Source organism: Neophocaena asiaeorientalis, unplaced genomic scaffold (genome assembly GCF_003031525.2).
Source record: "Neophocaena asiaeorientalis asiaeorientalis breed wild unplaced genomic scaffold, Neophocaena_asiaeorientalis_V1.1 scaffold524, whole genome shotgun sequence".
In the NCBI taxonomy this organism is placed as follows: domain Eukaryota; kingdom Metazoa; phylum Chordata; class Mammalia; order Artiodactyla; family Phocoenidae; genus Neophocaena; species Neophocaena asiaeorientalis.
This window is the reverse complement of record NW_020172144.1, coordinates 533,921-547,928: the sequence shown is the minus strand read 5'-3', so window position 1 is coordinate 547,928 and position 14,008 is coordinate 533,921. Positions and strand designations below refer to the sequence as shown.

General features: G+C 43.8%; 1 protein-coding gene across 1 annotated transcript in view; it reads left to right on the top strand.

Moving 5' to 3' along the window:
* The window catches only part of KIF26B (kinesin family member 26B), a 475,672-nt gene that overhangs the window by 319,435 nt on the left and 142,229 nt on the right, over nucleotides 1–14,008 (top strand). Inside the window, 1 exon segment of the mRNA XM_024754522.1 lies at nucleotides 9,580–9,763. Coding sequence (XP_024610290.1) covers nucleotides 9,580–9,763 — 184 coding nt within the window.

Below are 14,008 nucleotides of genomic sequence, written 5' to 3'. Positions count from 1 at the left end.
CATGCTCTGTACTCTTGTTTAGCCCTCCATGCCAATGGCTAATTCTTTTATTATTAAATATCTCCTGCTTTATTGTGTGTATGAAAGTGTTTCTATTTTCACATAAGGAGCTTGTCTCAGCAAACACTTTCCTAGGAACCTGACTTTCAGCAAAGGAGAAGATTTTACTTTGAATAGCTTCTGTAAAAAAAAAATTAGTTTATGAATGGGCTCCTTTTCATCCCGTTGTTTTTGCCTTTAGTCATATTTTCATTTACCCATAACATTCTCACTTGGGCCATGAAAAATCCAGAGACGAATGGATTAGCAATATTCACCAACAGTATGGTTTTCAAATTTTGCTTTTTACTTTTTTTGTACCGCTAGGCATGAGTGAATGGTGAGCAGTTCAGGGAAGGCTTCCAGCTTCTCCAAGCTTCTCTTTCTCGGCTGCCGGGGAGCCAGTAGAAAGTTCTCAGTAATGTTGGGTGGTGTGGAATCTTCTCATTGCCACAATTTAGGAGTAGGTTCTTGGACACAGAGCAGCTGCGGTGTGACTCAGAGATGACTTGAGTGACATGCATAGCCTACGGATTGCATAGTTCTTTTGTATATAGTTGTCGTTCAATAAATATTGATTGATTGATTGAGTTTCCAGAACACTGTGGTACCTTCTAAGCAGCTTCCAGCGTTCTTTTTGTGTCTGTAGAGGGAGAGGCATGAGGCAGTGGAGGATGGTACCTAGAATGGTGCCTGGTGGTGGTAGCTATTGTAACTGTCATGCAAGGACTCCCTCCGGGTTGGGACTACAGGAACAGAGAAACCATTTTCATATAATTTGCCTTTCACATCCTAATTCTGGGCATGACCTGACTCACTCAGCTGAGACATTTTCCTCCTGTGATGTGAAGGTATGTTGCTAAGCAACTGGATCAGTAATTGGTAAATGCTTATATATGATTTGATTTGAGTTACATACAAAAATATGTAACTGCTTTTTCTGTCTTCATTTTTAGGCAAGTGATTATTATTTGGTTTTATGTTGCCCAAACAAAATAAAATAACTGCTCCTATGTATCAAATTGCATCACAGCATGAAGTGGTAGACCGACCCTGAGTCTAAAGCAGAAAACTCAAATCCTAGATCCCAGGTATGAAGATCACTAGTCCTGTGACTGTGGATAAAGTCAGGTAACTTCTGTGCCTTCGTTGCTCTTTAAATCTGTAACTTATGGTACAAACACCTTCTCTGCTTGCCTCCTAGGGCTGATGGATGTGATGGGTGTGACAATGTGTGCCACATGCTTTAGAAAGAGTAAAACATTCCAAGGTCTAAGCATTTCTAGAACTCCAGATACATAGTCTTGGGACTTTGCCTATGTTGGTGTGACTCCAAAGGCTAGATCGATTCAGAAGCCTTGAGCGGGTGCACACTTTGCAAAAAGGTACAAAGCTATGGGGCAGGAGATAAGCTGCAGAAGAAAGGAAACACGTATGGACCTTCAGTGAGTTAATAATTCAGCGATGGAGGCAACACTAATGGCACCCAGAAGGAAAGACCACACTGCAAAGCAGCATCTCATTAAGTGTTACAACATAAGACGTAGACTCTCAAGACCAATTGCTGAGGCCTGAAGTAGTTGTTGAGGGCAACTTTTAGAAGCTTTGATGAATGGGTAAATTTTTAAGAGAAGAATAAGGGCAAATTCATAGAGATTATCACTATGGGTTAATGCTGTGCAGTAAGTTGCAAACATCAGTCCGTTTTCAAAGTATAATAGTGTCTGGCTGTAGAGTTTTAACACAATATTGTTTGAGGTTAACGGTCAGCCATGTTTTGTCTCCTAGCAGTAAACATTTTATTTGAAGTCATGTCATGAATTACCTTCCTACTCTAATGAAATGGATCATTTACATAAAAATCAGAAAAACCCCAAGACCCATATGCTTTTCAGTCTCTGGAGGCATGGAAATGACCTCAGTGACAGCCAATTAGAAAATGGAAAGGTGAAGGAGGACGCTCTTTATTCCCTGTTTGGAGAGTTTCCAAAATGACTAACATGCTTCATGGCAGTGCCAGAATACTTTTAAATAGGTGTTATTTCAAAGTGAAGCATAACTGGTATTTTTTTCCATATAGATGGATATCTTAATTGTTTCCAGAAGCTTTGCCTCAGACCACTGGCTCTTGTCATATATCCTCGCTATTTATAATCCGTTTTATTTTCTTCTACCCCTGTGTCACTGACCCCATGGATTTCCTGGGAGCTGCTGTGATCTGTCACGTCATTGCTTATTATCAGACAGTCTTAATCCTCAGAGCATTGAAATATTTTATCATGGCACATAAGCCATTGGAGCCCGGCCACTGTCACGTTGAATTGCAGCCTGGATTGTCTTTTACCTGCTGACGGTGGCAATTTTACCACTCTCATCCCCATCCTGGGTCAGGACCCTCTCTGGGCAGCAGATGTGGTGGTTCTGAGGGCCTTTACCCTGCCCTCCTCTTGAGCAGTTTTTCAGTTAATATCTCACCAATCAATCGCCCGGGTCCCATTTAGTAGAGCTTGCATGACCTCTTAACTTTTATAAACCTTTTACCCACCTATCCAAGCATCTCACAGTCGAACACCCCCCTCAGACAGGATGAAATGCTTTCAGGATGTGGTCAGCAACACATGGTACGTAGAATTTTTTAAAGGATAGAGAATTCTTAAAAAACAACTATACTGCCTGATATTCCTGCCTGATATTCCCTAAGGAATTTTTTTTTTTTTTTTACATCTTCTTAACCCTAGAGATACATATACTCATTTTAAAAAATTAATTAATTAATTTATTTTTGGCTGTGTTGGGTCTTCGTTTCTGTGCGAGGGCTTTCTCTAGTTGCGGCGAGCGGGGGCCACTCTTCATCACGGTGCGCGGGCCTCTCACTGTCGTGGCCTCGCTTGTTGCGGAGCACGGGCTCCAGACGTGCAGGCTCAGTAGTTGTGGCTCACGGGCCTAGTTGCTCCGCGGCATGTGGGATCTTCCCAGACCAGGGCTCGAACCCGTGTCCCCTGCATTGGCAGGCAGATTCTCAACCACTGCGCCACCAGGGAAGCCCCGAAAGTTCTATTCTTCATGAAGCTAATAATTCTTAAAATGTTGTTAGGTCAATGTATTAGTAATCCCTATACACTAAGGGTGGTAGACCCCCAACTTAAGTCTCATGGGATGCACTTAGAATGAAGCGCTTTCCGTTGAAACACTCCGTATTTCTGAAAATGCAAGGTCAAGTAGTCTATCACACAAATGCAAAAAAAAAAAAGAAAAGTCAGAAAAGCCCCAAAAGTTTCCCCTCTGATCTGTATAACGGAGACCTAAGACTCTCTCCCACCTAACCAATTAAATTTACTAGATAATTATTTGCCTCTTTTTTTTTTTTTTTTTTTTTTTTTCGGTACCCGGGCCTCTCACTGCTGTGGCCTCTCCCGTTGCGGAGCACAGGCTCCGGACGCGCAGGCTCAGCGGCCATGGCTCATGGGCCCAGCCCCTCCGCGGCATGTGGGATCTTCCGGGACCAGGGCACGAACCCGTGTCCCATGCATCGGCAGGCAGACGCTCAACCACTGCGCCACCAGGGAAGCCCTGCCTTTTTCTTTTAAATCCAGGTAGATCTGGCCAATGAGCACAAGGAACTGTCCCATGTGAAGGTCATCTCAATTCTAAACTGATTCCTGAATTCAGATGGCATCACATTGATGTGTTAGGATAATTGTCTCCTGTATGAGATGAGTAAGGCAATGGAGAGAAAGGGTAGAGCCCAGAGCAAAAATCTGAGCTCACTAGGTTTAAATTCTTGCCAAGTTCACATCATTGCTCCTCTCCTCACAAGTCTGATACTGCTTTAGCATGGTGTCACTTCCTTTATAGGAGTTTAGTGAATATTAATTTCATCCTGCTAGAGAGGCCACCTTTTTTTTTCTATTAAATAAGGTTCATAGAATTAAATGAAGCCCATGGATATTTAAAGATGTGTGCAGAGATGAATAGCTCTAGGAAATATGTGATACTGTCCATGGTAGGAATGAGACAAGTGAATATTACTTATAATAGTTTTTTAGGTTAATTTTTTGTTGTTTAAAATCTTATAAGACAACTCACTCATCTGTCCCTTTCCTTATGAAGAAAACTTGTGTAAGGCATTAATAACACAAAATACACCTCTAGCCCAAATGTCTTTTCCTTTTCAATTCTTTCACGATTGCTTCTTCTTTATGTCACTGAATAATACAATTATACATGAATGATTTCTGTACTTCAACCTTCTCCTGTCTGCATGTCATTGAAGTACTATATAAAAAGATCAGAAGATGCTGACTTCCAAGAAATCGGAACATATAACATAGAGATCAAACAGTTGGTGATGGTGATGTCAAAATTAAAATAAAATGTTTTTATACACTATATGGCTCTAAAATGTGATTTCTACTGGTTTCTAAGTTCTAGAATTCTTCTAATGTATTTATCTTATATACCTGTTTTCAGAAGGAAGTAATTTTTTATGTATTCTCCAAATAATTTCCTGCATTCCTATTTTTCTGCATTGAAGCCAACAGAGGCTTCCCTAAATGAAATAGAGGTTCCAGGAATCATTTCAGAAACTACATTGGAAGAGATTTTGGAAATCATCTGATGTTCCCAGTGCATGCTTTCATCTCCCTGATAGTCCCTGTAAATGGTTTTGTAGCTACTACTTGGACACTTTCAATGACAAAAGCTATTTCATGAAGCAGACCCATCACTAATGGATTACTCCAATTTTTAGAAAGATGCCCCTGTCACTTATAAATCCCCCAATGCCTTTACATTTCACCTGCCTGTTTTGCTGCCTATTCAGAGATGATCTGAAGCAGTATGGGGCACAGAGACCTAGATTCAGTCTCAGCTCCAGCACGTATTATATTCCTCCAAAGTACCATCTATTAAGTACTTCCTGTGTGCTAAACTCTTTACCTGTGCTCTTATTTAATTTTCATAAAATGTCCATAAGGTTAGAAAATATTTTTGCTCTATCTTATGATGCAGAAACTGAGGCTTGATAATAATATGTGTAATAATAATACTGATGATGATAGTATTGTTGAATGCCAGCTATATGCCAGGTGCTATGCTAGGCCCTTTACACACATTATAAACATTATCAGAATTTAAGTAACTTGCCTATTATCTACCTAATATGTGAAGCAGCTGGATGTTCAAATTCAGGTCAGATAGTCCAAGGAATCTGGATTTAACTCTTTAAGACTCATTTCTTTGTCTGTTAAATGGGAGTACTATTATTATTTTCCTCACAAAGTTTTCTGAGATTCAAAATGATGGCCTATGAAGCTATCTGGCATTATTGCTTGAAAAATACTTCCTGCTACATGTTATTTATTCATTTTTTTAAAGACAGTTTTTTAGAAAAACTCTTCCTTCCCCTTTCTCCAGGTTTATATTCTCCAGGCTAAATGTTCCCAGTTCCTTCAATCTTTATTCACGTCATTCAACACGCAGGTATGACAGTCTGCCCTGTAGAAACTTACATTCTAGAGAGGAAACAGACAATAAACAATAAACCTGATAACTAAGTAAATCGTCTACTATGTTAGAAGATAGTAAGTGCCATGATGGGGAGGGTGGGTGGGTAAGGCATGCAGGGCAAGTGAAATTAGGAGATGGGGAGTAGGTGGCCATGTAGCCAGCTACCCCCAAACCTAGTGGCTTAAAGCAGCAATGATGGTGTATTACCTCTCATGGTTTCTGGAGTTCAGAAGTTCTGACAAGACAGAATGGGGATGTCTTACCTCTGCTCCACGATGCCTTGGGCCTCAGCCAGAAGACTTGAAGGGTGGCACCTGGAATCATCTAAAGGCTCATTTACTCACATGTCTGGTAGTTGACACTGGTGGTTCACTGGAGTCCTCAGTTCTTCTCTACATGGCCTTTTCCACATGGCCTGGGCCTTCTCGTGATGTGGAAGCTGAGTGCCAGGGGTGAGAGAGACATATTGCTTTTTATGACCTGACCCTGGAGACCATACAACATCATTGCCACCATATTCTGTTGGTCGAGGCAATTTCAGAGTTCTGCTTGGGTTCAAAGGGAAGGAAAATAGATTCCACCTCTCAATGGAGAACTGCCAATTTCATGTCCTAGAAGAGCATGTGGGAGGGGATACATGTTGGTGCAGCCATCTTACAGTCTGCTATGGTGTGCAGGGTAGGTTCATCGGTAAGGTGTCATTTGAAAGAAGATTTAAAGGAGGTAAGGGAGGGAGCTGTATGCCTATCTCTATCTAGGGCAGAGCATTCCAGGCTGAGGCAAGAGCCTGTGCAAAGGCCCTGAGGTGGGAGTGTACCAGGAGTGTTTGGAGGCTGTTATGGCTGGAGCAGAGTAACTGAAGAAGAGAGTAGTAGGAAAGGTGGTCTGGGAGATATACGGAAGGCCTTATAGGCCATTGTAGTTACTTTGGCTTTTACTATGAGCTGAGAAGCAAAATGGAGGGTCTTGTCTGGTTATGTTTTAAAAGAATCAGTCTGGCAACTGTGTGGAAAATAGATTGGGCCAGTGCAGTGGGAGGTGGCAGGGGAGGTAACAGAAGAAGAGAGACAAGTTAGGAGACTACCGCAGTAATCCAGGCAAGAGAGGTTAGTGGCTCAGACCAAGACAGTATCAGTAAAGGTGGTGAGAGGGGTTAGATCATAGATCTATTTCGAAATTACGGCCAACAGATTTCCTAACGGATTGGACGTCTGGTGTGAGAAAAAGAGGAGGCAAAGATGTCTGGGCCATTGTAAGGATGGAATTGCCATTTTCTGAAACAGGGAAAGCTAAAGGCATACAGCTTTTTAGAGAAACATCAGGAATTTAGCTTTAGAGATGCAAGTTTACGATACCTATTGGATATCCGAGTAGAATCGTTTTAGTGTGTTTTTGTTGTTGTTTGGTTTTATTGAGGTATAATTGACATACAACATTATATTAGCATCAGGTGTACATCGAGATTTGTATAAGTTACAAAGTGCTCACCACAATAAGTCTAGTTAACGTCTGTCACCATAGATGTCTTGGCACCTAAAGAAGAAAGTATAAAAAAGTAGAAGGATCTCGTCAGTGCTCTGATTGGGCAGGTAAGATGGGGCTCAGAACCATGACATTTAGCAATCGTGGAGGTCATTCACAGCCTTGACAAGAGCTGTTTCAGAGGAGCTATGGGCCACATGCCTGACTGCAATGAGCTTATAGGCAAAGGGAGGAGATGAACTAGAGAAAGCAAGTATAGACAACACTTTCCATGAGTTTTGCTGCAAAAATGAGCAGGAAACAGAGCAGTAGCTGGCTGGATAAGAAGAATGAAGAGAAGGGCTTGTGTTTTCTTTTCCGAGGTGGGAGAAATAAGAGCATGTTTATATGCCTTTGGGAATGATGCGGTAATACAGTGAAATTGTGATGTTATAGGAAAGAGAGAGGGAGAGAGAGAGGGGAATAGAGCACTGGATTGCTCTTCCTGGGAATGTCCTTCGTATACTTTCATTTCAAGGACCCTCACTTCCTCCTCTGCAGGGTCTATGTGGGGAGAGTAAGTGGGCATGGGTAGTAGATACAAGAGAAAGGAAAAAAGAAGCCACCAGGCTACTACCTCTTCTGAGCTGCCTTTGAGTGTCACTCCTCCTCTCTGTCTCCACATTTGGGCCAGGAACCCACAGCAGCTCCTTGGTCCTTTTGCCGCCATCCAGAAGAATCCTAACGTGAATGGATTAAACACCACCTTTCGGTTCCTAGCAGAGCATCATCTTCCACCTTCTTTCTAACTCTCCTTTGCCTATAGGCGTCCTGACTTGAGGGCAGTAAGGGGCTGCTGAGCAGAGGCGTGAGCGTCAGAAGAATGCGATGCCCACACCCACCTCTGGAGGAGTCACTGTTTGTTCAGGGAGAGAATCTCACAGAATAAGGAAAACTGCCAAGAGATGCGCCAGACCAGCCACTGAACAATTCCACTTCACCTTTCATTTTAGAGGGACGGCATCAGGAAGAGTGACAAAGAGAGCATGAGAAAAAATTACTCCTAGGTTTTTCTTTTTGCTGTTTGGGAAAAGAAAGCATGGTGGAAATCTCCTTTTAGTGTCTTCATTTTTCATCACCCTACAGTAGAGTCACCGCAGAGGTCCCTAAGTTTGGCACATGGCATTGGGACTGTTCGGGTATCATTCCATCAAAATCTGTCACTCCTCATGCATCCCATTCCTCTGTATTTCACTCTTGTGAAATAGATGTTCAGTTTTACAGCTAAGGAAAATGAAGCTTTGAAGTGGTAATTCTCTTTGCTGTATTTGTGCGGTGGCCATTTTGTAGCTCAGGGGATCTGTCAAAAGCATGGTAATTACTGATACAAAATTAAAACTAACCAGTCCAGAGCTTAAGATTCAGATATTAAGATGGAAGTTGGGGGAAAGGGGGTGCAAACGATGCTGATTTAATCTTTTTGGCCTGCTTTGCTTATGACCTGTTATGCAATTGGTAAGAACACAGGATGGATTGTAAGGTTTTGATGTGTAGAATAAAGTCACGGTAGCCCATTTGTTTTAAGCAGCAGCTAAAATGTTTAATGACCTTTGGTAAGGAAATTGGAATTCTTAGAACATGAGTATAGTGTGAAAAACACCAAGAATGAACCCAGAAGTGAGTATGTTACAGTCTGTGAAATGCCCTTTCCTGATTTTCCCTTCTTCTCTATGATACGATTGTCACGTTTTAGGTGTCGCAGAACACTTGAACGATGGAAGATGTGACGTGAACAATCAATGTTATTAACGATGCGGCACTTTCCCTCTCACCTTTCTGTTTGCGTCCTCTGCCACCCCTGTGGGTTCTGACTGTATCACCCCTTGCACTTGCCCAGGAACTGCATTTTGTGGTGAAAGACCACCCTACATAAAAGCCTGTTTTCCACATGAGCCACGCCTAGTCTCAGAACCCTGCACCTTGGCTGGAGTTTATTCTGTTTGGGTGTTATGTTTCTAAAACCGTTTGATTTGTATTTCCCCGTTGCGCTGGGGTATGTGTTTTTCTTCCACAATCACGTCCACAGCATGCCTTGAGGGGTCACCGCGTGGTTCTTCCTCAGACTGGTTTGGATTTTACAAGGTGTTAGGGTTTCTAAAAAATTCATAAGGTCTCTCACATTTGAGTTTATACCAGAAGTTATGGAATGATTAACCTAATAGGTGCTGTGTATCCCCAAAGATGGCCAGCTTTATTCATGCTTAAGCTGAGTGTTTGTGGAAAACCAACAATCCTTTGTAGATCGCAGCTGCAGGACCGTGCAATGCTGTGGTGTCGCTCTGCCGTGTAAGTGACCGGGCAGCTCCCTGGGTTCACTCGGTTGCAGTCAGGGGCTACCACCAGGCACTCAGAGGAAGAAGAGAGAACCGTTTAGCTGCAATGAGAATTAGGGGCTTCTTTAAGAGAAGGAACAGAAAGTGACCCTAGCATATCTGATTGTGAATATATACTTTTTGTGAATTGTGAATATGCTTTTTCCTTTATTGTCTTTTTCTGAATTTTTCCCTCCAGAGCTGCCCAGAAGTTAAATCTATCTTCTAAAAAGAAGAAACATCGGCCTTCCACTCCTTCTGTTGCCGAGCCACCTCTCTTTGCCACCAGCTTCAGCGGGATTCTGCAGACTTCCCCGCCCCCTGCCCCGCCCTGCCTGCTGAGGGCCGTCAACAAGGTGAAGGACACCCCGGGCCTGGGCAAGGTAGGCACCTGTGCCATGTGCCACGCTGGCTCTGTGTGTGGGGCTCTGCATCAAAGGCAAGGACGAGAATGAGGGCTCGGTTTGTTTGCTAAAACAAGAAGGTGTCGGAGAGAGAAGGAGAAGAAATGAAAGTCGTTTGGAAGTACTTTAGAATTTTCTTTGGTTACGTATACTAGTAGTAAATTAAGACATTCCAGTTATTGGAGATGTGGTTTGATTTTGGCAGAAAGAAAACAGCCTTGTATTGTTTGACAGAACTGTACCCAATTAAAGAAAAGACCCCATAACACAAAAGACAGAGGCAGAGGCAGGAGAGACCAAGAGACACGGTATAGGAATAAGACGTGAAGATGCTTCGTCACTTCCCTGGTACAGTTTCATTGTTCCTCCCCTTCAGAGAAATCCCAAGTTCTACTTTTGAACCAGACCACTGGTGGGATTTCTGGGGAGCATTTGCCGTGTGCCATTCTAGCCAAGAAATGCAATTTTGAATTGTTAGAACCGCTTAGAAAGAGATGGGGAACATTACGATAAGATGTAGAAACACCATCATGAGACCTGGCTCAGCTCTGTTTGGGGTAACTTCGTTTTTAGATGTCATCTCTTAACTCTGTCTCTTCTGAGATAAACGTCTGGGTGAAGTAACTTATGGTTTACTCTTCAATGGGTAAATAAGCTGTCACTTATAAAAACATTTAGTTGAAGAAAGCGGTGGCTGTTTTCTTTCTTTTACTTTCCTCAGAAGGAGGGTGGTACACACCACCTTGCCAGTCTCCCACCACCCGCTTAACAGGACTCCTTTCGGGAGGTTGCAAGTCTTGCTGAAGGGAGTGGCTGCTCAACTATGTGGACGGTTTTACTTATTTAGGTCACTGATTCCCTTTCACCTTGACCCTCACCGTGATTCTTCCCGGGTTCACGGTCTTCAGTGGCCTCAGCCTCACCAGTGGTCCTCCTGGAGTTTACCCCACACCCTCTGCCCTTCTTCCTTGGTGCTTTTCTCCCTTTTCTCAATGATTTCTCCTGCCTCCTCCCATACCCTCCCACCCCCTATTTCATCACCCACTGGGAAAGTCCTAACTTGCTAAGTTACTCCTTCCAACAGAGTCTACATTTTAAGATTATGTTGAATAGAGCAATGTTTATTCTAACGGAAAGCATCCAGTCCTGGAATGTTCCATGGCATTGGGCGGGGCTTTCCCAGGCCCAGAGGTAAAGTAGGAGACCAGGCAGCCTGCGAGGGCTGCTCTAGCATCACTGGCCAGGGAGGGAGATGGAGGAAACCACACGAGCAGGAATCATGCAGGTGGGAGTGGCATCCCCGCGAGGGCACACACACTGCGGTCATAGTGGATGGCTGAGAGGCTGCCTTCTAAGGAGGGTGGGTACAAGTAACTGCAGGGCTTTCAAAACTGTAGAAAACAATTGAATTGTGGTAAGGTACACATAACAGAAAATTTACCTTGTGAGCCATTTTTAAGTGTGCGTGGACTTTGGTTTTGCTAAGAGGAGTTTTGGAACTTTGGTACCGGAGCTGAACCGCCCTGGACACAGTGACATCGAATGTCTCCACTGCAGTCTCCTTCTCCTCTCCTGCTCTGAGTGACACCCTACTTCTCTTCTGAGTACATATGAACCAATATTTAAATGCTGTCACTCTAAAGAGGTACCAGACTATTAGCCAACCTGTAGTACTCATATACCCCACTACGGCCCTGTCTGGGACACCTCGAAATGAACCACATAAGAAACTATCTTCCTGCATCTATAACAGTGGCCCAGTCTCTGGTTCCTAAAAGGGTTGATACAGATACATCTTCAGGTGGGCCTGGTCCCCAAGCCTAGGGTCTTCTCTCCCTTCCTTCCCCCATCCCTCCCCCCGTCCCTGGAATTCTGAGACAAGGGGATCAGGGCACCAGTCAGGGACTGAACCAGCAGAAAGACTGTTTCCAGCCAGGGTGACCTGGGACTTGCACGGAAATAATCTGGAAGGCACTGGTCTAATCTTGGTTTTATGATGTACTCTATGTAGGAGCCAGTTAAAAGTATAATTATAAGTAAGATAAGCAGCATAAGACCAGGTATAACTACAATTAATATTATAACCATTCACACACTAAAGCTTGCAAACCACACACTTATTTTTTTAACGTAAAATACTATCCCTTTCTCTCATTTGCAGTCCGATGTGCTTCTTTCAGTGGGAGAGATAGGGTGACATTAACCAGCCAGGAATGCAGGAAGCCCGGAGTTTGTCCATGGAAGTGGGGTCACCAGAGACTGGGTGTCACAGAAGGTGGCAGAAGGTGTGACTTCTGTCTGACGAGTGGCCTCACGGCAGCTGTCCTACTGAGCATGGGGGTTGGGGCATTGGTGGCGAGAAAGTGACAGTGGGAGGGGGTGTGCTTTCTGGAGGGCAATGTAATTATATACTTTTACTTGAGGACGTGTGCTTGAAGCCAGAGGTCCGCGAGCACACCTCCCATCATGCTTCCTCCTGGTGAGCCGTGTGCTTCCCAGAAAGCCAGACGGCCTGGCCTTGACTCTGCCACGGAGGCGCCAACTGTCTGAACGTGGTGGAGGCCCATTTCCCAGACTCATGCTTTCCCCACCCCGAGAGTCCACTACAACCAGGCACTGCATTCCTCTTATCCATATGGAAAAATCCCCGTAGGTTTATCTCTGTTGCATAATTTACATGTTAACGTTTCAAAGAAATACAGTGCAGTTTCATACAGAACATAAAAGAACTGGCGCTATATAGAGATCATTACATCTGAAGTAGAAAAGCTTGATTGAACTGCCAAAAGCAACTTAATTACTTAACCTGGGCGGGGCGGGGGCGGGGCCCTTGAGGCGGGATGGGGAACAAACCCAGCACAGCTGACGCCACTTCTCCCCACCTCTTATCCTTAACCACCAAGGACTTCCTCAGGAGACCTGAAGACAGGCTTTTGTGGGTTTGTTTAGAGCTCTCCTCATTTGTAGACAAGACAATGGAGGCCCCGATTTTCCAGTGCCTTCTGAGTCAAGCCCAGAGGTCAGGACCTGTAAGACATTTTATTCTCTTCCGTCTCACTGGGTGGCCTCTAGATATACATGACCTTTAAAAATCTGAGTGGAGACAAGAATGTAACGGGACCATAATGGTAGCAAAATAAATTGGGAAGCAGTCGCCTCCATCCAGTGGAGAAGGACATGTGTCCCTTTTCAGAGTCATGGATGGGAGAGAAAGGGCAGTGATGGGCCATGGTAGACACACAGCGAGTCGGAGGTTCTACACTGACCCCTCCCCTTGTCCCACTGCCGGTGATTTCCAGCAACAACTTCCTCCCTCCCCGCACCCCTTTCTCCACCCGGAGTCGTTGCTGGCCACCAAGTGCATCTTGAGGCCAAAGCTTTTCTGGAGGCCACAGGGATGGAAGAACTTGGGGTAACCTCAGTGCACTTGGAGCTGAATCACAACACGCCCACAACACAGGAAACGCCTCAGAATCCCTGGCACCTAGAGCAGTACTTGGCACACAGCGGATATTTATTGGGCACCTTCTATGTGTCAGGCCCTGTGCTGGGCTCTAGGCTTGCCCTGATGGACACACAGGCAGAATGCCTGCCCCGACAGCACCTATGATCTAGTCATTATAACAGCCTTAGACATCTCACCGACTCGGATCAATATGGAGGACTATTTGACTTAGGGAAAAGTTGGAATCACAGACTTCAAATAATTCTGCCTAACTTTCGAGTTATATAAAGAAGCTATAGTACTAAGTGGTCTTGTAGAGACATTTTTAATGAATAGATAAAGATGATTAGTGGATCAAAGCAGCTTAGTCCCTGTTTATATTTCATGGGTTTGGCTTTATGTAAATGATATTTCTAATCTGTTTGAAAATGGTTCCTTCTCCTAAGCCAGTAAAAGCTCTTCATGAAATTTGTTTGCACAATTAATTAACATCCATGTTTAAGGTTCATTTGTTGGTGTGTCAGAACACTTAGTATTGGATTACAAGCTTCTAGAGCAAAGCGTCTTATCTGTTTAACTCACTCAGTATTTAGCTCTGCAGCCCCACCACGGGTGCATAAATGCTTTTAAAGGTGAGAATGGTAATGGCCCCAGTCACATTCATGATGATGACAATTCACCTTGTTAATTCTACTCTTCCTGGCAGTATTCCTGAAGGGAAATACATGAAGCATGAAGGGAAGAGAAGCCTTCTTTTCAAAACTTCATAATCTCCAGGA